This window comes from Catharus ustulatus, chromosome 13, assembly GCF_009819885.2.
Source record: "Catharus ustulatus isolate bCatUst1 chromosome 13, bCatUst1.pri.v2, whole genome shotgun sequence".
NCBI lineage: Eukaryota > Metazoa > Chordata > Aves > Passeriformes > Turdidae > Catharus > Catharus ustulatus.
In genome coordinates this window covers 6,199,080-6,223,762 of record NC_046233.1, presented here as the reverse complement: position 1 = coordinate 6,223,762, position 24,683 = coordinate 6,199,080, and the positions used below count along the sequence as shown (strand labels likewise).

General features: G+C 41.3%; 1 protein-coding gene across 1 annotated transcript in view; it reads left to right on the top strand.

Annotated features, from left to right (window-relative positions):
• Positions 1-348: 348 nt before the first annotated feature.
• Positions 349-24,683, top strand: part of SLC25A26 (solute carrier family 25 member 26) — an 80,521-nt gene continuing 56,186 nt past the window's right edge. The window contains exons 1-5 of the mRNA XM_033071211.2: positions 349-490; positions 3,732-3,888; positions 5,436-5,545; positions 17,779-17,883; positions 19,069-19,116. Coding sequence (XP_032927102.1) covers positions 458-490; positions 3,732-3,888; positions 5,436-5,545; positions 17,779-17,883; positions 19,069-19,116 — 453 coding nt within the window. The 5' untranslated portion in view covers positions 349-457. The remainder of the gene's footprint in view (positions 491-3,731; positions 3,889-5,435; positions 5,546-17,778; positions 17,884-19,068; positions 19,117-24,683) is intronic.

The window sequence follows — 24,683 nt, the reverse complement described above, 5'->3', positions numbered from 1 at the left end:
TCCGCCTATCTAATACATATTCTCCACCTGTCTAATGCACATTGATTTGGAAAATATGATTTTACACAATGCTGAAAAGACAAAGTTATTTTCTAATGTAGAAGCTATCTGATGTCATCAGTTACATTCACAAAAGGTGACAACATTCATCCTGGAGACAGAAAATTCGGCTTGAAGACATCAATTAAAGAAAAAGGCAGCTCAGGAAGAGCAGCTGTGCCGATAGTGCACGGTAAAAATTCCCTAAGCACTAATTAACACTGGGCACTAATTACCGGAGCTGCTCGCAGTGCGCATGCGCAGAGCCCCGCGCGTGCGCAGTGAGAGCCGCGCTCACGTGATCGCGGCGGGGACGCCAAGATGGCTGCGCCCATGTGCGCACACGGGGCCTGCCCGGAGCGCCGGGTCCGGCCCCGCTGATCCCGGCCCGAGCCTCAGCCCGGACCGCCAGCCCTGCATGGAGCCGCGGGAGTCCTGGGCGGCCTTGGCGGTGAGTGAGCAGGCCAAAAATATATAAATATATTGTTTTACGCGGTGTGCAAGAGCCCGGTCCACAAGCAGAGTAGAGATATATTTACAGAATATAAATCATATATATATATTTACAAATAATTTATATGTATATATTTATATAAAAAGTATATATATAGTAAATATACATATATATATACTATATATACATATATATATATGTGTGTGTGTATGTTCTTTCTCTGCGCAGAAAGTGGCAAATCCCCAAAGCCAGCCCTGCTGCCGCCAAAACTTCTCACTATTTCTGCTCTGTACCGAATAAAAGCATTAATGTTCATTGGTTACAAGTTACAGAGGTTCTCTTATTAATTAGTATTGTATCTTCTATAGGTTGATGATTCTGTGGTTTCCCATAGTAATTAATCCACACACTCAGTCTCTTCCTTGGGTCAGTGGTTTCCTTGATGGGCAGCTGTGCTGTGTCCCTGCTGGAATTACCTCTGATTCAGCTCAGTGGTCCAGCTGTCTTTATTAGTTTCTTCCTTTTCTTTGGGGTTCTGTCAAATGTCCTTGTGGCCCATAAATTCTGCATCCTTTGTGTCCCTTGTCAGTGGTACATCCTTCTTCCCAGCATTTGTTAACCTCTCTCTAGGTCTGACTTTATTGAAACATATGTAGCCCGAACTTTAACAATTTTACTGACAAAGTATTTTGTCTTTCTAACACATGGATACCATGTAGAGCCTGTTGGTTACTCTGTTTCAACAAGTAAATCTCCTTTCTTGTTGCTTCACTACAAAGTTACAGGGCTCTAACATCAAAGAACGTCCTTTCTTAGGAAAAAAATTACATATTCCACATTTTGCAGATGGGCTGCCTGACCCTTGCCAAGGTGATGAGCTGAGCTAAGCTGAGGGGTGGCCACAGTTTGTGGCTTCGGCAGCCACTCCAGAACCACGGGAAGCCCCTGTCCCTGGCTGTGAAGCATTCCCCACCCCAAAGCTGCTTTTCCATGCGTGGTCTCAGCCAGGGGATGAAGCCCCAATAGCTGGGGACTCCCTTGGAAACACCCAGTGCTTGCTTGTGTGGAAGATCAGGGATGTGGAGCCTTGGGTTGGTGTGGGGGGAGCTGCAGGAGAGGAGAGCTCAGCTGCCTGCCCCCAGTGCTCTGGGTGTGAGCAGTGAGGTCGTGGCTCAGTGCACTGGAATTAGGTCCTGGTTTTGCCTAATCTTTGTGATAGAGTTTGTGGGGTCATTGAATATCCTGGGGTGGAAGGGACCCACAAGAATCATCCACTACAGCTCCTGACCCAGGACACCCCAGCAATCCCACCCTGTGCATCCCTGGTGTCCAAACTCTCCTGGAGCTCTGGCAGCCTCGGGGCTGTGCCCATTCCCTGGGGAGCCTGGGCAGTGCCCAGCACCTCTGGTGGCAGAACCTTTCCCAAAATCCAACCTAACCCTACCTGGCACAGCTCCAGCTGTTCCCTGGGTCCTGTCACTGATCACAGAGAGCACAGATTGGAGCTGCCCCTCTGCTTCCCTTGTGAGGAAGCTGCAGACCCCAGTGAGGTCTGATCCTGCTCCAGCTCCTGGTGAAGGTTCTTTTGATAACACTCTTGCTACTGACAGGAAGGGAAGTTGTGTTCTAGGTGTCTTATGAACCAAAAGTCATTTCTCTTTTCTGCAGTTGTTGCAAACACACAGCTATTGTCACCCACTGGCAGGTGCTCTGTTAGCTACCTCATGAATTTAAATGACATTTTAGATACAGAACTTGGAGAACTTAAAGAAGCAATTAGTAACTTTTGATTCATGTTTTAACAGATGGCTAGATTAAATCTGATTAAATCTGATCAATGCTATTTTGAGCAGATAAGGATTTTGATGAAAAAGAGTGAAGAAGAATCAATGCATTCAAAATAGCCAACTAGATTAAAAGAGTAATTAACTTATTGATTAAACCTTTAGTAGTAGATAGTGAACACCTCTCTGAATCCTCTGTTACCCTGAAAAAAATTATCAGAGTAACACACATGTGATTTGTTTTCAGGCAGAGTTAAAAGTATGTGCAGCTGTTTCTTGTGTATTTGAGGTAGCCTTCAAACTGTGTTTTCTGAATAGCACTGCATCTAAATAATGTCTCATAATGGATTAATGTTAACTATTGATGGTGTTTTATTTTAAAACAGTTTTTCTGTTTATTTCACCCTTTTCCTCGTGTTTTTGTGAAATAATTATTTTCTACAATCATGAAGTAATTAAAAACAAAATCCCATTCATCTAGAAATACAGACAATTGTCTGTAGAAGATTGAGCCCTAGTTGATTCAATTTGATGCTTTTATTTTATGAATTCTTTGAATAAAAACCTTCCCCTTTTCTTTATGACTTTGAAAACATTCTTATTTAACAGGATTTCCAGTACCTTGAGGGAGTCTGCAAGTGGAGAGAGCACATGGTGACAGGACAAGGGGGAATGACTTCAAACTGACAGAGAGTAGGTTTAGATTAGATATTAGAGAAAAATCATTTACTGTGAGGGTGGGGAGGCCCTGGCACAGGGTGCCCAGAGAAGCTGTGGCTGCCCCATCCCTGGAAGGATTCAAGGCCAGGCTGGATGGGGCTTGGTTCAACCTGGGATAGTGGAAGATATCCCTGCCCATGGCAGGGGCTGGAATAGATCTTTAAGGTCCCTTCCAATCTAAACCTTCAATGATTTGTCCATTTTTTTTTTATTCTACAGGGGGAAAAAAATAAAGCTTACTTTAGGCTATGTTCAACAAAGGGAGTTTGAGCACTTAAAATGAAGATGTTTGCTGGGAAAATGTGAATGTGCTTTCTAGAGATACCTAAGCAGGGGAGCAGAATTGCTTCAGTCTTTCCCTGATTTTATCACACAACTGTTGGAGCTGTTGGTCATCCTGTGCTGTCTCTTGATAAGTGACATCCACTGTCTGCCTTTTCTGTGGGATGGGGAAGAGTTGCATTGCTTTGCTTGCACTATTGAAAAAAACACTGAGATTATTTTGAAAATACCTTAAAATGGTTTAAAAGTTGTAATATCTGTTACTTTCTTTTGCTGCCCCCTCTTTGTTAAAGCTGTGGAAGCTGTTGAGCTGTGTGTAAGACAATCAGTTTATAAACTGACTTAGGAAGGATACAGTCAGCAGTGCTTTGGGCTGCACATGCCTCAGTTACTCACATAAGCACCACAGCTGAGAATATTAATGCACTTTTCTCCATGGTTTTGTCTTGAAGGCTGGTGGAGTTGCTGGTGTGTTTGTTGACTTGATCCTTTTCCCCCTGGATACTGTAAAAACAAGACTTCAGAGTCCTCAAGGATTTAGGAAAGCTGGTGGTTTTCGTGGCATCTACGCTGGTGTTCCTTCCACTGCAATAGGATCCTTTCCAAATGGTAAATTTTCTTTGGATTATGCTTTGTCTTCTTTAAGCAGTAATTTATGTCACATAGGACAGTCATGTCTGTGCCTTCCTCTCCTCTGGGTACCTGGATTCTCTGAGTCCATGTCCAGCAGTGAAGAGCAGTTTCTAGAATTCCAGCACTGAGCAAACTTGCAGCAACCTTCACTCCGGTCTTGCTCATGTTTGCTCTGAAAAGCAACCAAATTCCTTGGAAGCATTCCTGGATATAAGCCTGTCCTTGCTTACAGGAGCACACTGAAGCATTTCTGGGTGCCAAGGAGGGCTTGAGTCTTGCTTGTCCTGGCCACTTTTGTCATGACCCACTCCTTCTTGGTGTTGGAAATGAATGGAATTTCAGAGTGCTGGAGCACTGCAGGTGTTTGAGTTCATTGCCCTGGGGATGCTCTGCCCATCTCCCCGAAACAAGAATGCTTAAATTGTAAAAACATCAGGAATACTTCTGAAACTAAGGCTTTAAAAAAGTAGATACTTTTAGTCCCTGCAGAGAAAAGGCCTCTGAAATTCCTGATGCCTTTGTCCATTTTGTCTTTGTAGGGAGGGATGAAAAAACAGCAATCTGTGCTGTCGGAGGTAAATGTTAGGAGAACTTTGCTGACAAATCCACTGACACCTTCAGATGTTTGATGTCCTTCATAAGGTGATATAAAAAAATTCAGTTCTTTATCTTGGCTGCTCTGTTATCTCCTTTTGAGGTGATAAGCATCTTTTGATTAGTAGAAGGCAATTCACACAGCCCTTCTTTACAATTAAAATCTGTTCCCCCGCAAGACATGTCATTTTTTTCAGTATTTACATCTCCAAAATCTGCACTGTAGTTTTATCTTTCACATATATGACTGAGAACTGAAATTATCTTTAGGAAAAGGAATAACCCTTAAGGTGTAAGTGCCTTTGTAGTTGACTCTTGCAGTGAATAAACACAGCTCACGTTGCTGTGCTCAGTTTAGTTTTGTGCATTTCTTGTTCACTGCACAGAACTTACACAAATCCTTCAGAAGCTTGGAAAACAATTTATGGAGCTAAATTCAAAATATTTAACTGACAATAGCTAGGAAGAAGTTTATTAATAAACTGCTACTGAAACAGTTTTGGACATTGCAGGGCAGCACAATTGTATCAATTTATGCTTTTTGGGTTTGTTTTTCAATTATACACAGATTGGTTTATTTTTCCCTTCCTCCCCCTCTGAAAAAAAGGACCATCCACTCAATTTAACTAGGAGATGGTCCCTCTACCCTATCTATGAATATGGAAGATACCAGTTTTTCAAAATATGCTGGACATTCATGGCTAATGAACACATCTTCCTGTAGCTCACTACTAAATGTGGCCTGGAGTCCTGACACCCTTGATATTAATGGGGGGTTTGTCAGGCCTAGCCAGAACCTTAAAGTTCTGAAGGGATTGTCTCACACATTCTGTTGATACTGTTGTACTGTCTTGGTGTGAAAATGTACTTTAACTACAGCTCTGTGATGGAGGAACTGTACAATGATTGCATGTATTCTTGAATTCCAGCTGCTGCTTTTTTTATCACCTATGAGAATGTGAAATCTGTGCTGCCCCATGGATCTTCACCTTACCTGTCCCCTGCAACACACATGGTGGCTGCCTCCCTTGGGGAAGTGGTAAGAAGGAAGTTCATCTATTTTGTGTCCAGTTATGGAAATTTGGGTTTGGTGTCATATCTTGTGACAGTTCTTACAACAGCCTCATTTCTCACTGTTGGCACAGTGCCTTGGGGCTGGGTGCTGAGCTCTTAGCACCCCATGCTGCTCCTGCCAGCACTGGCCACCTCTGCTGTTTTTGACACTGTGTGTCCTGGCACTGCACTGATAAAATGTGGTGCAGATTGTCCCTGCAGGTTTGAGGTAAGGAATTGGATGTATGGAAACAAGCAGGCTTTTCTGGCTCTTTTGCGACTTAAAGTTAGCCAATGGCATGGGGTAGAAAAATTTGTTGTGTTTGTGGTTCCATATTCTGCTTTTATTAACTGACTTTTTTCTTTTCTTTCCCATGGGGGCTTAGCTTAGGTGTGTGTTGGTCCCAAGCTACCAGGAGAGTGGAGATTTATTTCAGCCTAACACCAGGTGCCTCCCTACTACAGCAGCACAGCCTGCCTGTTTCCCATGGGAAGCAGCTCAGCTCTCCCTGCTCTCTGTGAGATCAGCTTTTTTTTATTTAAGTAATAAATAAAGTAATTTTTTATTCTTCTGTGGAAATGTTACTGATTAGATTGAACGAGATTTAGCCAGGAAACTTAATTTAACATACCAAGTACATGAAGATAGATGAGTGCAGCACCTACAACTACTCTGGTAGGGGTAGATAGAAGGTGATAGATGTAAGGCTGGGTGGGATATGTTTGTGTTGCTGCCTCAGGTGGATTCTTTCTGAGCTTGGTTAGAGCCTGTGCAATCAGGTTGTAACTTCTAACTTAAGGCAATGCACAGAACTTATTTCCATGAAGATTCTCTAAAGGCTGTTAGGAATCAGCATGAGGTTATTTACCACCAATGCACAGCCCTAAAATTCCTTGTTTGCCTGATGTGTCCTGGAGCAGCAGATCCAGGAGGTGTTTTGAGCTTCTCATGTGCTATTGCAGAATCAAGCAAAATGGCAATGGGGCTCATGAAGAGGTGCCAGCACTTTGCAATACAATCCACCAGAAGAAAAAGTCTCTTCTTTGGGAATTGGTAACTTATGGTACACTCCCTGTGAGGATCCTGTGAGAAAACTACAACTGAGTAATTGTTTCAGCAGCAGCCAGATGACTCCTTTCAACAGAACCTGTTGCCATTTGTTCCCTGTGCTGGTCTGTGACCTTTACAACTCAGGCACTTGCTGCTCTTGTGTTGGGGCTGGCAGAGGTGGTGCAGCACAGTGAAATGAGTTGCTCAGGGCTGTCTCAGTGCTTGGTCTGGCTGCTCTAAGGCCAAAGAAATGTGTAATAAACTGAAATGGCAGAGTGGCTTTATGGGTGGGAACTGTGATGCTGTAACAGCCATTTTCTACCTCATTTTCCTGGTTTTGCTAGCTTCTCTTTTCCTCTTGGAGTGATGGGTGTGAGGAGAAAGCTAAGCTCTAAAGTAACTGTGATAGATTTTTAGAGATTTGCTACAACAAATCTGTAATAAAATAGCACAAAGCAAGACCTTCTCATGTATGGTTTTTATAAAGTCTTAGTTGATCAATAGAAATATATAAACCAGTCCAAATTGCATCAGGGTGAAAGTTATAATTACAGTTTTATTGATTAGTCATTAAGTTTTAATCAGGGCATAAGTACTGGGACTATTATTTTGTCAGTAGTTTTTTGACAATATGTACTTTTCTTCCATTTTATAGTTCATGATTTAAATTACTTTTAAATGTGAAGCATTAAGCCAGAGACCATCATGTTAGGATTCTTTGCATTTCCACACTGTTTTTTTTTACAAAACAGAGAAATTAGGACTTAGAGTAAGAAAGTGTTGATGGATTTCTAGGTTTGCTGTTCCTTCACTGGTGAGTAGAAATGAGTCAGATACCTTCTTGTACATCAATAAAATGTGAATCTGTGCAAACTTAAATGTGTATTTGTGCTGACTAATCTGTGTTTTGAATGTGACCTGCTAAAAAATAGTAAAATAAGTAAAGAGGAAGAGATACAAAGGTTGCTTCAAGATATGATAAAATATATGTGAGAAGTGGGTCAAATGGAAACTTCTAGCTTTTATAGCAGCCACTCTCCTGTATTGTTTACAGTCTGTGGAAATTCACAGGAGAAACAGTCCCCTGGAACTGGTTTGGTTCATTTTTCCAGTTCCAGGCTGGGAGAGACAAGCAATAAAAAAGCAGGGGTTGTAGCAGTGTTTTGGTTTGGATTTTTTTCCTTTTAGGCAGGAGGAATATAGAAAGCTAATCTCATCTCCCAGAGTGAGATAAAGAAATGTGCCTACAAAATCTAACCCTGTTAAGCATAATTATTTTTTCCTACAACTGAATCTCACTGTATAGGGACTCTCAATATCCCATAATATGTGAAAAACTGCTTACAAAGGCACATCCAAAACTCTAGAGGGCAGATACATGGTGTATCATCTCATCAAGGAAGGAGAAGGTTGAGGAATACATGAGTTGCCAATGGGGGAAAGGCCCTTATTATATCACTTGTGTAACTGAAATCTGGAGATAGAAAACACCCTTACTGCATCCAGGACTTTGGAATTTTTCATCTTGACTCTGCTTTGCCCTGTATGTTTAGTCTGCCTGTATCTTTACAGAGAGCTGCCAAATGTGCTTGGAAAACATGATATCATAGGGAGTGGAAAGGAAAACCAGATGTTCTGAAATGTTACTTTTAACATTCTAAGGGGATACAAGTAACTCCAAGAAGGAGCAGCATTTTAAGCTCCTAGTGCCATTTTCAGTATAACCAGGTGTGTCTTGCAGGCCCAGAGTAACTGTACAGCTCCAGATTGATTTGCAGTTTTTTAATGTCAGTTTAATATGAGTGTGTGTAGTAATAATAAGAAACTTTGCTAAATAGAAGTCGTCCTCTGAGCCTCTCCACCAAGCTCCTGCAAATGTGGTTTTATGGCACAAGTTCAAGATTGTCCCAGTTTGACCAATGAGGTTTCCCTCAGGAGTGCCAAAGTGGTTGGATTCAGCACAGCTAATTTGGATTCAGCACAGATAATTTTACATCCCACTGGCTTTTGCATGGAGGTGAGAATAAAGTCATTTGGCTCTGGCAACAGCCCTTTCCCATCTAATATTTAGATATTGTTATGGTTACGACCTGAGCTTTGCAGGACATTAATGAAAACTTTGGGTTCTTGCCTGTAAATTATGGGTTCACTCTTATCTGCCTGACCTTTTGTTCTTGATAGACAATGCCATCAAAAATAGCCATTCTTTTTTTTCCCCTGCTTTGCAAGACAGCAAACTACCTTGATTTTCAGAGGGGAAGTGCTGGAGAGGCTGAGGACCAGCATGACAGGGAAATGTCCTGTTCTTTTGGCAGCTGGTGGCAATGACCATGCTCTGGATCTTCACCAGCTGAAGCCATTGAGCTGCTTTTGTCCTTGTGCAACTTTCTAGAGTATTTTAGGATTAAAAAGTCTGTCAAAAGTAATTTAAGGATTAAAAGTCTGGAGATTTGAAAAGTTCGAAACTTTGTCACTTCGGTGGGGAGAGGAGATCAGGTGACTGCAAAGGGCAAGGTGAGGACAGGTATTTCAAGGTGAAATTCCAAGCTCACTTGGAATTCCAGTGCATTAGCACTGAGGTACTTCTGTGATAAGAGCAAAGTGTGTGGTTCATCTATGATTAGTATCTGACCCTTCATATTAATAACTTTGTAATTTTTTTATCTACTGTTGGGATGTGTCAAATAAGAAAACTTCTTAATGCAAGAATTATCTTTCTGGGGAATTAATTTACCTTTCTCTACTAGTATGAACTTGTTTCTTAGAAGAAGCAAGCTCAAATGCAAGCAAGTTTACAGTTTTACAAATCATGATTCTGTAGAATGATATTTTAAGCGTGCTTTTAATTCAAATAAAAGAGTAAAGCGTATATTTTACTAAATTTTATGCTTGTGGGGTTTTTCTTTCCTGCATAAAAAGAGGCATTCTAGACATGATGGACAACACTGTTGTCTGTCTCTATCCACAAATCAGCCACCTCTTCCCTCTGCCCTGGCAGCATTGTTTGAAACAGCTAACTAGTTTAATAGAAGAGCAGGAATCTTCAAAAGTGTATTGGTGTGAATTCTGTGAGAGTAACTGGCTAGGTCAGGGAAGAAAATTGTTATTAAAGCCTGTTCTGAGGAAAAGGCAGGAGCATGAGTCAGACAAATCTGCAGAGTAATGGAATGAAAATCTCCAGCAGGATAATTGGCCAGGGCTTTGCAGCATGGTAAGCTCTGGAAGATCAGCTTGCAGGAGCCCAATCTAACAGAGATGAGACCGACACTCACATCAGACATGAAGTTTAAATTTTAGGTATTTCAAACTCTAAACCTTGCAATGTTGGAAGATGTGACTTTTCAGTTCAACAGGAAAATTGAACGCTCTAGGGAGAGCTGATTTTAATTCAGCAAAGAAATGATAAATTACTTGTGTCTGGACTTTGGCTGATGTGTGAGTGTGCATGAGTGTGTTTTAGTGTGTCCCAGTGTGTCTGAGTGTGCATGAGCTCCCTGTGTGCACAAGCCCACAATTCTTTAAGTGAAAAGGCTGAAGGGAGGAATAAGGTATCAAAGGAAAATACTTATTAAAATACAATGTAGTTGGAGTTTCCACATTCTGAGCCAATGTATCCCCAAGAGAGTGAGCAAATTGCAAAGTACTAGTCCTCTTTCAACAGGAGACTTAATGTGTTTTGAGAAAATACTGCCTGTGTTCTCTTGCCTGGAATCTCATTACTGTCTGTCCTCCTGTAGCACAGCCTGACCCCACTTGGCTCCTTGGAAACAGTTTTCTGCTGGATGGGATGCACCATCCAGCTTGTGCTGAAAGAACGGTTTGGCTGGTGGATTTAATGAGTTTCTTAAGCCTTTTAAAATAAGTTTAACAGACTTTCACAGTGAAAGTGTTGCTGGAATAGATTGGATCATGTGGATGGTTCTGTACATTGACTTAAGGGTCTATTTTTATTAAGTTTTAAGGATTTCTGTCTTTAAAAGTGGCAGTAATTGATTCAAGCATCCACCAGGTTAAGGAAGATTTTTTTCAAGTTATTCAGCTGCCTGATTTTGCTACTTGAGTTTAAACCAACTGCTTGTGATTGTACTGAGGAACTTCAGAATCTCTGGGACACAGTTTGTGCTGGAGTACAAGAGGTGTGTGACATCAGACTACTTTTGATAAGTTTTAGGTCTAGTTTTAAAATGGAAACAAAACTCCACATTGCTTAAATGTTCAAAGACCAATTGATTTAGGCAAAGCACACAAACTTTCAAAACATCTGCAGTGAGAAGTACTTCTGCAAAGAAGTGTTTAGTGTCAGCCTTGTCAGCTTCACAAACTTTCCCTTGATGTAACTGGAGTAAGAGTTTCTCCTTGCTGTGAACTGAGCTTGGCACAAATTCCCACTGCTGGAGGACAGAAATTTTCTGAGGTGTATCTGACACAACTAAAGGAAAGGTAGGCAGGGAACCCACAGCAGGATTTGTTGGGAATGTATCTGGGCAATTGAAGAGATGTGTGGGGAAGGAAATTGAGAGGGGCAGAAGCCCAGTAGCCCTGAGAGGGCTCCTGAAATGATGGATGAGGAGGCAGCTGGGGTGGAAAGGCTCAGCCAAGATGGCCAAAGCGAAGGGACAAGGGTGTGCTGGTGCAGATGATGCTCTGAAACAGCAAGGAGGGAGCTCTGGAAAATAATAAAACAGAGCTGCCATAGATTTGAAAATGACAGGATGAAATAAATCTCTGCAGATTCCAGGTAAAGTCATTTAAGGTGGGAAGGTGGAGGAAGTTGAAAATGTTTGTGCAGGAACTCCAGTTTTCCAAATGCTTGTGACATTTGGTCCCTGTGAATGGTCTCATCTCTGAAATAATGTGTTTTTAAGCTCTGGGAGGTGCTGAGATCTGAGGGATCTTGCTGAGTGAGATTGTTCTTTGAAGAAATGTTTCCTACCAGTATGCAGGGGAACTGCAGTTAAATTAATGAAGGCCTTGTTGTGTCAGTCAGAGGAAAAGATGGGACAAAGAGCTTGGCATTGTCTAAACTTTCCCATCCAGAGCCCATTAGTCAAAACTTGTTCTCTCCACGGGGTTTAAATTAGGAGTGGAGTCACCTGTTCATGACCCCAGCAGCTTTACACAGGACTGAATTTCAGTGTGCTGGAAGGACTCTTCTGTGCTGTGCATGGCAGTGGGGAGGAGGAAAACAACATTTAGCATCTTTTGAGGCTTTGTGCTGAAGGTGAGCACTTTCCTTGGGGCTGGCATTTAAAGCCAGTGGACAGTACATGTACAGGGCAGTTTCTGTCATCCCTGGAGACAATTCCCTCATTAAACCAGGAATTAACTCTTCCATTCTGTACTCTGTGCTCTAGCAGGTAGCACAGCCTGCTGACAAGCACATGTGAAAGGACTTGTCCACAACTGCAGCTGTGACCCACAGTGAATTACAGACCAGAGAAACTTGTGGTTTTGTTCTGTCTTGGTCAAAAGGGCAGCAGTTATTTAGATAAAGGTTTATTGGTGTTTGAAATGGTTTGGGTCTGTGATTGCAGCAGTTCAGGTGCTCTGTCCAAGGAATATATGAAAGCATATATATATGAATAGGAGGATATTTCACATTCCTCCTCTTTTCTGCTCATTTGCCTGGTGGTGGGAAGGCTGAGGCAGTTCATCCTCTATCTGCAGCTCATAGCTCACATTCCCTGCTAGCTGATATTTCCAACCCAAGAGCTGTGACCACTGTTAGAAGCAGTTATTTGGAGGATGAAATACTTTGCTAATCTCATAATATTGCATTCATTTTTCCATTCTGTTGAAGAGGGGCATCCCAGGGAGATCTGAAGAGCCAAGCATAAATTTACAGGGTTTGAAAGGTTTGAAGAGGCATGGAAAGCTGCAGTGCTGAATTCAAGTTTTGTTGAGAGCTTTTGACATGAACCAAGAGGGAAATTTCCCCTTTATTCTCCAGATCCAAAGGAAATCAGTGCAATTTAAGATCTTTCAATTTTAAACTTACCTATTATTTTAATAATTCAGTTATCTGAGAAAGGGAAAAGGACAGTTTTCGTGTTTCAGATTAAATATACTAACTTCCTACTTAGAAGAAATTAAGATGTTCAAATTATGAGATATTAACCTATTTTGGGAAGCAGCATTTTTTTAATATTAAAAATCCCCAGAAACAGAACACACAGAAAACCAGCAACAAAACAAACTTGAGCTCCAAGGTAGCTTTTGTCTGCAGCAGTATTGTCAGGGCTAATTCAGGTTACACTTAAAACCCCCAATTTATTGCTGCTTCTCTTTGAACAGGGTTTTAGAGTTGTTCTATTTTTCTTGCTTATTTTACATTCTGCTCAGCAGGCAATCCTTCTGACCTTCAGAAACGGGGTGAGAGATTAGGATTTTGTTAGCAGATTGACTGCAGCCTAAACATATGTCCTTTGATAAATCATAGCATCTTTGTTGTTGTCATTTTTGTGCAGCAGCTTTTCCTCCCTAATGGGTTAGTGATTATCTTGCACAGGTATTATGAGGCTTAGCCTAAAGTTTTTGCTCTCTGGATAAAAAGTTTTATTGTGTCTTAAATTATATTCCTATTTGATTAAGAATAAACCTATGCAAATGACATTTAAGAGAAGCTGTCCCCAGGCACATTTCTTTAGTTTTGTATGAAGTATTGAATTATATTTATATGGTGAACATCAGTTAAAGCTTCCCAGCATACTCAAACAGATAAAGTCCTTAAAACTAACTTCCTGCTTGAGAGATTGAAATACTAAAATCCTTTAGAAAGGGTTCTAAACAGTTTAAAGATGCAACAAAAGAAAAGGTTTCTGGAGGTTACTCCATATTTCTATACTAAATTTTCAAATAGGCTGAGCTATGAAAGCCAGAAATTTGCTCAAAATTACTGAGTGCAGGTTCCTCACACTCAATAGCCACTCACAAATTCCAGAACAGTCCTTTGTCCTCAGACTACCCTTCCCCTGCTATGGGGCAGAATGGCTGGCTAATTAGTAAGTGGAAAAATATTTGGTCTTGATGCTCACCTAAGCCCAGGTTAGTGCAGAGAATAGTTCAGCTCATTAGCCAGGAGCTCATCAGGTGCCAGAAATTGGGCTCTCACTTCGATAGGCTGCCTTACAGCAGGGGTGATATCTGCCTCTTATTAAAGATAACAAGTGCTCAGCCCTTATGGCTGTGGGAGCTTTTGGGAGTGTGTGAGTCAGAGCATCAGCTGTGCAGGGTGCTGCAGGAGGAGATAAATGCTTTCTCAAGCTGCTCTCCTTAGAGCTGCAAAGCTGAAAGTGTTGTGGCAGCTGTGTCCCTGGTTCTGAGGAAATCTGTGCACCAGCCCAGCTTCAATGCCCAGCCTAAGCCCTTGATAGCAATTAGGACACCTGCTCTGTCCTCTCCAAATGTCCCTGGATACACCTCGTGTACAGTTCACAAGGTTAGTGGTCAAACTCTAGTGGAGGTGCCTAAAGACAAATATTGTGCTATCTTTGATTTGCTACCAAACCCTACAAATTCAGCCCAGGAGAAAATGCTTTTCCTGGAGCACAAAGGGTGGAAGGAAAAGGCTGTTAATCCAAATAAGATATGTTGGTATTTGGATCATAATATAGCACTGAAGACCAGGAGTTGTTGTGTTCTTTTCTAAAGATGTTGGCATTGTCTCTGTTTACACTGAGCTTCTATGTAAGCAGGATTATGCCCCCTTTGTCCTTTTTTTATTATGTATCTTGTGTTATCATATAAAGAAAAGTGCTGGGTACCTCTGTGCTGAATTAGATGAATCTGCCTGATTCTGAACAGCTACTCCAGCTTTAGGTGGGATTGGCCCCTGTGCAGAAGTTACAGTTTTGAGATCAGGTGTTTCCAGTAAACTTAGGTGAGCCCATAGAAAAGGCTTTGGGTGGGTTTCTGCTGCTATTTACAGCAGATCTTATTTTCTGTTTGCTGCAGCCACATTTATACCAAAACAAACTGTTTAAATTGGTGTATATATGAAAAGTTTTATAGCACTTTTGAGACTTGATTTGCACTTTATTTATTTTCATTCTTCACAACAGCCAGGACAGTCTGGTTCCAACATAAATCAGACCAGGAGATGGCAGTGCTGATTCGTGCAAGGAGCACCCAAAAGTCAGAACGCTTTTCCCTCAGCTGACAGAGGAAAGAAATTGCCTTAATTTAATTAGAACGTACACTGTCTTAGCAATACATAGATAAATGTTAATGAAATAGGCCTGCTTTTAGCTTTTGTTCCTGACTGGCTAATGCAAGTCAGCAAATTAAAAATGCACTCAGGTTTTTGTCTGAATACTGGAGTCACCCTTTGACCCAGTAATGATTAGAGACAAGGATTTTGAAATTCAGTACCTTCTTGTTCAGAAGTGGTGATAGCATTAAAAAGCTGGAAAGATAATAAGTGCTACCATTTTCATTTCTGCATACCTGCTCTGTGAAGTGTTAATGGCTTTGCTTGTAGCTGTAAAATCAGCTTTTCCTATAGCTTAACTTTGAAAATTCTTGAGCCTTTTGTTTCAGTGTTATTGTCTCCCTGCCCTTATGGTGTGTGTATATGTGCATTGACGTTGTGTTACCTGGCCTGGTAAATAAGGAAGGAGCTTATAGGGCAGTACCTGAACTTTCCCAGGATCTTGGTTCTGCCTTTTTACTCCCATCAAAAGATGGGAATAGCCCCTGGCTCCAGAGCTTGCTTGGGAAAATGAGCATGGCCCCTGTCAATGGGTGCTGTTGTCTGGTGCCCTGATGTCACTGAGGTGGCTGAGGACCCTCTCCATGGCTGGCTCTGCAGATGTCCAGCACAGAGATAATTTGTCATGAGGTCATCCCCAAATGCAGCAGGATGCACCAGGCATGGCCTGAGCTTGGTGGCTCTACTGTGCTGCTCTGTGTCAAGCAACAGGCAACGTCTGTGTGAGCAGCAAGAGATGAAAAAGCAATTTCTTCCTGGGACATTGGTGATTAGGGAGCTGAATGGGCCCCCCTTGTGTTGTTGTGTGTGTTCCATGACTGTTCATCCCATGGTGGATGCAGGTAAAAGTGGCCAGGTATCATGGGACAGATGCACTCCTGCACCCTTCACCCTTCCTATGCCATTTAGTTAGAGCTTTCACATCTGAAAATTGAACTGGGGTCTCTCTTGGACAGCTTGAACATCCTTGTCCAAGAAGGCAAAGCCTGGAGATGTGCACTGTGTTCTTTTACCTTTGGCAGGCTCACCTGGAAGGCGCTGCAGTGGTTGGGATCAGAGCTGAGATTCTTCTGTACCTGCCCATCCAGGCTGGTACTTTTTAAATAAGATACATGTGAACTTAATCTTGCATACTTCCCTTTAGAGACCTGCTCTCCACATCAAAAAGCTGCTGGGGTTGTTATTGATGGAAGGTGCATGTGTAGGAACAAACAAGGCAGCAGGCTGTCAGTTCAGGTGCATAGTGAAAATGTCACCGTGCAGTCTGATGTTGGCAGCTGCAACTCGTGGCTTTTTGAATACCAGAAATGCCCCATGGAGCCAATCTGACAGCACTGCCCGGGTGACATGAGCCTTTATTTCCTTTCAGAACAGCACAATGTAATCATTGTTTTTGTTCTTGTGCAGCCACAGACTCCCTTGTAAGCGCAAATTCAAATGGAAGAAACATCAAAGTTAATTTGAAATGAAATGCACCCCAAGTAGTCCAGGGGAAATGGAGACATGACTTTGTAGCCACCCTTCTCCTGCCAGAACTGCAGCACCCAGATGTCAGGAAGCCACGCTGCTCTCTTTGTCTGGTCTTGATTGACTGGATTGTTTTCATCCCAGCCTTTTTAAAGCTTTCCTCCTGCCTCCATATTTTTAAGGAATAAAAAGCTAATATAAGGACATGGAGTGTTATGAAGCATGAAGTTCTATAAATATTTATGCTGAACTATCAAAAAAACTTGACAGGTCTTATTTTCTTGACAGATTGGGGTCACTTGTTATTTTTGACCCTGAGAATTGAAGAGCACATGGAGTTAGATCTGTTTGTAATGACTTTTGGATATTGTTGTCCAGTAAACTTGCAGGAATGTAACAGGATAACAGATTTTTTCTTGGTGTCTTTGTGAAAATGGAACTTAAACCTTGTACTGTGTTACCCACAAATGACCACTCAAGTTACTGTGTCTGTGCAATCTCCTGTACTTTCTCTGGCACACATGGATTTCCCAGTTAGCTGCTTGGTTTGCCACTTCAGATGGACAGCTGGCACCTGGGCTGCTCTGCACTCTGATCACCTTTATGTCTCCATAAAGAACTCCAGTGTGCTCCTGAGCCCAGCACAGGATGGTCTCAAGGCAGGCTAAAAGTCTGGCAAAGTCCTGTGGGGTCTGCAGTGTTTTGCCACCAGTCCCATTACTGCTTTAAGTATCCCTGGACCCAACTGTAAACAAACTGCTTAAAATTTTAAGTGCTGATGAATCAGCATTTTGTAGAGAGGTGAGAGGCTTATAACTCCCACACTTCAGGATCCTCATTCTATGAAATGATGTGCACACAAGCTTAACACCTACCTGAAGCCAAAGTGGCAGGTGAATATTTAAAATCTAAGCCTGGCTTTTTCAGCAAAGCTTCAGCTTTGTGGCAGCAGCCACATTTTTACATCCAGCTGCACGTGTAAATTCATTCTGCAGGAAAGGATCAATCCAATGATTTACCTTGAATGAGGTGTGGTGTGTATTTTAAGGTGAGCCTTGGAATATGCTGTTTAAAGCTGACCAGAATGGCTCCTGCTATTGGTCGCTAGAGGGCACAAAGGAATTACCCAAGGAAGAAGTTTCTTGGTCTTACAGTTCTGACTCTCCACTTTAAATCTGTGAAAGTGGGGGGAAAATTCTTGTGACTGCCCAAAGACAGGATGGATTCAAATTTTGGTTTTATCAGTGATTTTCTCTGCTCAAATCTACTTTTGTTTTTGAAGTTAAAAATTCCAAGGGTGCTTCCATGCTCCTGTTAGTATAATTTTGTGATCAGAAAGTCCATGGCACTCAGAACAAATACATAAGCTGCTTTTAAGTCCTACAATTACAAACCTGATCTCCTCATTTGTCAGGTTCCTGTTCTTGGAAGAAGTGTTTGCTGCATGAAGAGGAAGCCAGCAGTGTCTGCCTGACCCTGTGTTCTTTTGCAGGTTGCCTGTCTCATTCGGGTCCCGTCCGAGGTTGTCAAGCAAAGGGCCCAGGTTTCTCCTTCCTCCAGCACGCTCAGGATTCTCTCCCACACCTTGTACCATGAGGTGAGCTCAGAGCAAAATTCCTGGAAGTTTTCATCCTTCCCATTCAGTCCATACACATCCAGAAGCACTGCTACAACTTTATTCCAGTTGTGTGTTTTCCCAGCACTTTTCCATCTCTTCTGTTCTTTAAAGTGATTGGCATGTTGTGATTGAGGAAACCAAGCCTCCACCTCCCCCTGGGGCATGCACTTAATGCATGCTCCAAGCAACTCTTATTTCTACTCTTTTTATATGGGATACCTACATTTAAAGATGAGGGGGGGAAAAATGGATTTAGGTTCCAGATTCCAAAGCTCTGCTCATATTTGTACAAACAGTCCCTGTCTGGGGCAGCAGGACCTTGAGTGCCTGTGTGTAGTTTGCTGAATGTTCCCAGTTTTTGAAGCAGGCTTTGGAGGGGATGTCCAAAAAGCACCATTTCAGAGGGGCTCTGGAAATGAGTGCTCATCCAGTATTGGTTACTTTGGAAAAATAGGGACCTTTGTGTTCTTTTCAGGAGTTGTGGTGTTCCCTCCTGTGAAAACCTGTTCACGTCTGTTTTAGCAGAGATTCACAAGGGGGATTTTCATGCTGTGCTCCATGAGGGAAAACTGCTCCTAAAAACAGTGTGGAGAAAAATATTGTAACACATTTTCTGTGTGTAAAACCTAGGGAAAGAAAGACATAAATATGACCTTTAAATGATCCACTTGATTTTTATTTGCTTTCAAATGGAAACTATTGTGATAACCCTGCACAAGAGGGTCACTAGAACTTCTTTCTGTGACTTGATTCTGCTTTAAAAGCTGGTTCTGTCAAAACCATATGTTTTTTCCTTTCCATATAACTGGCCAGAGAACCATAAGCCTTCCCAAACACTTGAATTAAGTGCCCTATAATAATAAACAACATAATTTTATATGCACTTATAAAATAAGTTTTAATTGTTTTGAGTATTTTCAGCTGGTTAAAATATAAAACATTTGTCTTGATGGAGGCTCTGAATCAAAGCTAAGGAGGTGAAAGTGAAACCCTCTGGCACTGTAAATAATGGAATACAGTACACAGTGTTAGAATCAATACAGTCAATTTGAAGCTGAGGTGTGACACTTTAGGGCTGTAATGCTTGCCTTGTAATCACCAATAAATTGTGGTCTTTGACAAATTCATTCCCCCTGGATGATGCTTTCTTTTGTTGCTTTACAGGGTATTCAAGGACTTTATCGGGGTTATAAAAGCACAGTATTAAGAGAGGTAAAACACTTGTCTTTTTCTCTTTTATTTTTTTTCCAATTGCTTCCTTTGCCTCAGTTTTCTAACAAGAGATAACAGTACAATTGTGATCAGTTGCTCTAACCTTAAGCTCTAAATCCCAGCATATTTCATTCCAGGTAAGTTACCAGCCTTTAATTTAAACAGAATACTGATAATGAGCACTAAGAAAACCTTTGATACATGCAAACATTCATTGGCCATCCTGTCTTCCAGTTCTGTTGCTGCTAAATTGAAAAAGGATGGAAAGGTATACATTAATATGAGAAAACCATAAACTAAAGTACTGGAAACTTTCTCAAGTCTTGTGATTGCATCATGTGAACTATATATGCCAACAATGGTGAACTGGTGGCATCAGGCCAAGTTTAGCACAGACAGATTTAGGCTTTCTTTAAATATATTCGTCAGCAGATGCCAAGGGATTATTTGTCATCTGTATATAGAGAGGATTGTGCTCTCTCTTCTTTTTCTTTTTTTTTTTTTTTAATGTGTGAAAGAAATGCATTTAGTCACCCAGTCTGTAGATTTGATATGGCATTACTTAACTTCAAATCAGAAGTATTTCACTGTTAGGGGGAAAAAAAATAGGGCTAAAAATATTTAGAAGAAGAGAGTTCCTAAACAAAAATCTTTTCATAAATGTACTGTGAATTCCAGGATTAGTGTCATGGAAGTGCTTGATATGCTGTGTGAACTGAGGGCAGATTATAAAAGTAGAAAAACCTACTGATAAACTCCTAGTCTAAAATTGTTTCAGTATCAGATCCCAGGAGACCACCTTTTAACAAAGCAGGATTGCATGATGTATGTGTACCTCAGCTAGAGAGATCAGGCTTGGTCCCTAGGAAAACACAAAATCACAGAAAGGTTTGGTTGGAAGGAACGTTCAAACCCATCTTGTTCCATCCCCCACTTTCCTCTGTCCCAGGTTGCTCCAAGCCCTGTCCAGCCTGGCCTTGGGCACTGCCAGGGATGGGGCAGCCTCAGCTGTGACCTCAGCTGTGCCAGGTCTCAGCACTCCCAGGGAGGAATTCTCTCCTGGCATGTCTGGACACAACCCCTGCCGTCCAGGAGGGCTCTCTCTGTGACATTTTTGATGTGTTGTGTGGGTTTGTCTTCTTATGTAACTCAAGTGAATAAAGCAGGTTTGGAGCTTCCCTCTTTGGTTTAAACACAGTCTCAGATGTGTTGCCACTGATAATAAAGCCAGTTGCAGAGGCTTTTTATTCTTCATTCAATAGCTCTGCTTTTTAAAGCTTTTCTTCATGCTGAGAACTCTTTTCAGGACAGTTGTGTTGGCCATAAGCTCTTGTTACAAGTACACAATAAAGATGGGTATTACCTAAAATAAGAAACCCCAAACTTACTGTTCCTTAAAGTGCTGACAAATGCTAATGCACTGAGGTTTATTTTAGCAGTTTTGAATGTTTAAAAAATTACTTATTTGTGCAAAGATGACACCTGCTTCTCTGAAATGTGACCCCCACCATAGCTTTGTCCTGTACTTATTTTCTGGCTCACTAAACGTGTTATAAACTCAGATTTCATTTGCAGACAGGCAAAAAAGGCGAATGAATACGAATCATTTTGATTTCTCAGAGGGGTTCTGAATAAATGAATAAATTTAGATCCCATTGAGTACAGATTTTGCATACTAACAGGTAGATAAAGCACATGGCTGCTACTGTGTGCAATTCTCCTTAAAATTTGTTTTGACATATGTCAGGGTGGTAATTAATTTGCAGACCATATTCATGGCACAGTGTGTGACCCTGCTGAGATAACTTTGTTTACTCAAAATGGCAACACTTTGTTGGAAATTTAATGGGAGTCCTCTCCATTATGTATATTCATAAAAGATCCTTCAGAACTGATTTCAGTTGAAGTATTGCTTTTTGGGAGAATCTGTCCAATAGAATGAGAAATAAATGATTACTAAATGAAATGTGCTTTCTCTTCAAAATAAAACAAATCATAGGTGATGTTTAAAAAGAAAAAAAAAAAATCTTTGAATTTAACACTGTTAAGACTGATGCATTTTTCTGGCACTAAATTTAGTAAAGCAATGTCCACTCAAGTATCAGCTTTTTGCACCTTCAGCTGGAGCTGTTGTAAGCCTGACATTTAATCTTGGTATTTTTCCTTCTCTTTGAGTACACTTCTTCCTTTAGGGTCTTTATTTTCAGATAAAAATCTGTATTAATTCAGTATTAGACACATCCTGGTAGCTCCATAGCGTATATCAGCTGGTACTTAATTCCAGCTGGCTTTTATACTTACATGATTTGGTTCTCTACCTACACAAACCCCTTTGTTTAGTTATAATGGAGTGGGAATTTTTGGATAGAGGGTCTTCAATACATGATTTTTCATGAAAAAGAATTGGAAGAGACTGGGAATATTGATGCTTTTAGATGATTATATTCTTGTGTTGGCAAAATTCTTGAGCTGGAGTTTAAGGAAGGTTAATTTTAGCTGTTGCATTGGGATAAAATTTTGTGTATTATGTCAAGCAGATTTCTGGACAGAGAAACAGATTTCTGCTTGCCAGTTGATTGAATTTCAGTGAAAATAAGTCTGTTTGTAGATGGAGTGTGGTATGGAAGCCTCATCTTCTTGCTTTAGCATAGCAGATCTGTTCAGGACAGCCTTACTCTGCTCCATGCTGAGTGGTGCAAGGTAGTTATTTCATTCTTCAATTTGGTTCTCACTCTGACTTATCCCCTTTATCTCCTCAGAATGCTTTCTGAGCACATGGATATTAGAAGAGAAAGAAGATGGCTAAGTACATAATGCTTTTGGAAATAACTTTGAGTGAATCTCCAGGCTTGAAAGTTTTGGCTGTGACTCTTTTCACCTTTTTGGTGCCTCTTCTCTCACATCTCCATTACATTTTGGTCTTTGCATCTTCCTTTGATGTAGTTACACTGAACTAATCCTGAAATGGAAAGGGAGGTGAGGTACAGTGCATCATTCTGTTGGCAGTAGAAGCTTGAAAGAGACATCTGTGCTCCAAGAGGAAGGCTTTTGTAATAAAGCACAAAGTGGGAATATGGTTATTAGGTTGCTCAATGAGACTTTGAATAAATGGCAGAAATCAGAGGCTGTGAAATGATGTGGAATTCCCATGATGTCATTTCCAAAGCAAATCCAAGTGAGAATTGCCCCTTCCTGTGGCTGTAGTGTACCTGTGTGCACTGCTGTGGAAACTGGATCATGCTGCTAAGATCAGTCAATGAACAGGTAAATTTATTCATGTTTTGCTCAAAAGAGAAAAGTTAACTGGTAAAATTTCCAGACATCTCATAATAAGGCAGGAGCAGACTATAAATCCACTGCAAATCCTTCAGAATTCCTAAATGGGGATGGAGTTCTGCTGCTGAGATCTTATATAAGCAAATGGAGCCAGATTTTTAATTCCTGCATAATTCATTTTATTAACTATGACCAAGTAGAACATCTGTTAAAATTCCATAATGTTCAGTTCATGGGAAAAAGAAAGAAACCCCTGAGTTCCCATTGGAGCTCTTCCATTTCCGTTGGTGTTACAGGACTCCAGCAGATGTCTTATGGGTTATTATAAATGAGGGGACAGCACAAAGAAAAGGAAGTGCTTTGTCCAGCTTCCCTGTGCACTGTGAGTTACTTCACTGTGTGCAGGTTGCAGCTTCACAGTAAATCTGTCCTTCTGTCCTGAATTACCATGGTTTGGAAGGAAGTAGAGAGTCCAAAGTGGGTGTTCTTGTGCTTTTAATCCAGTTTGTCACTTGTAAAAATATTGCAGATGGACTAGCCTCTAGCTTGGAAGTAGATTGAAAAGGAGCTAAATTAATATTAAACTTTCTTAAAGACAAAGGAGATGGAGAATGACTGGCTGTCTAACTCACAGATGTCTTGGGAAGAGACTGAGGGTCACTTTGAAATGTCTTTGCTGTGCAGGTGGCCCTGGCTGAACTTGTCCTCTTGGACTTTTCTGAGACAATTCAAACTTTTGTTGGCCTCCATGCAGGTGGAGGTGGCAGTGGTGCTTTACTTGATGTTGTTGCAGAACTCAGAGCTCTGAGTTTGGAAGGAAACCCCTGACAAACCTGACCCCACCTGGGTACCACAGGCTACTGGTCCTGCTTTAGGTGAGACAGCAGAGTTGTCACTGATGGCAGAGTTGTCACTGATGGCAGAATTGTCACTCTGGGCAGCCCCAGTTCAAGTTAGTGCAGTTATGGCTTGGTTTGGGGTTTGTGGGTTTGTCTTTTTTCCTTTAGTTATGCAAGGCAGAGCCCTGAGTGGACACAGGCAGCTGGGAGGGAGTGATGGAATAACTTTGGGAGGAGAGGGACAGCAGTTCAAAGTGTGCTGTGGCATTAGAGAGTGGCAGCAGTGTGACAAACAGCAGCAAATTCCAGAGAGCCAAGGAGAAGTAGCCAAGGAGAAGTGACCTCTGGGGAGGAGATACTGCTTGGTGAGTGTGTTCCACAGAGCTGCTGCCCCTTCACAAGGAGTGTCTCCAAAGGGCTGGGAGGACCTGCAGCTCAGCCTTTGCAGAAGAGGAAGGAGCTAGAAGTAAAATAAAACAACCAACAAAAAAAAACCAAAAAAAAAAACCCCAAAAAAATAAAATACAAAACAAAAAAAACCCACAACAAAAAGCCCTCTTAAATGACTTACTGCTGGGAGAGGGAGAGTAAAGCAACTAACAGCAAAATGGGCCTTAAAGGCACACCTGCTTTCATTTTCCTCATTTTAAAGGGTTGGTGGACAAAGGATGCTGAGAGGGGTTTGTATAAAAATGTAAAACCCAGCTGAGATATGTTGACCCTGTTGACTGAGGGTTGGAGGGGATTTCTGAGGGCTGAGCTCCAGAGGGCACACTGCAAACAGGGAGTTTGTTTATCCATTTAAGGTAGTTTTGCATGCTTTTCTTTTGTTAGGACATCTTTATATAAATATCCTGTTCTCTGAGCTGTTAGAGAGGGGTTTTTTTTAAGTTTATCTCTGTTGCTGTAGGACAGAAAGAATGTTATTAATACATTCTTTCACTTGCACAATTAAAACTTTGATCTTTTGTCATTCTCTGTGTATTACAGAGCAGATGTCGATTGAAATAGGCAAACAAGACACTATCTTAATACAATATTTGGAAAAATAAACATCCTCCTTAGTGAAATATGTGCAGTATCTGTCTTTTGTTACCTTCTGGAAAACCAAGCTGGCTTTTATGTTATTTTGTGACTCTAGATAGGTTCAGTTTAACCAGGAATTTGCCAGGCAGGAGCTGTAACAATGGTTTTTGACTTTTACTGAGCAGCCAGCATTTCTTTGGCTTAGGTGTTTCCATGTAGAGCATCAGCAATCTCATGAAAGGGATGGAGGCTGTAAAATGGATTAATGAGCTTTGTGGAAAATTGTGCAGAGCTTATGTGACTTCAGGATTAATGAGAGGAAGTTGAAAAATAAGTGCTGCTTCTCACTCTGACATCACTTTGTCTTGGAAAGCCCAGCACTGGAGTTGTATCAGCTCTTGTATCACTTGTATTATCCTAGGCATC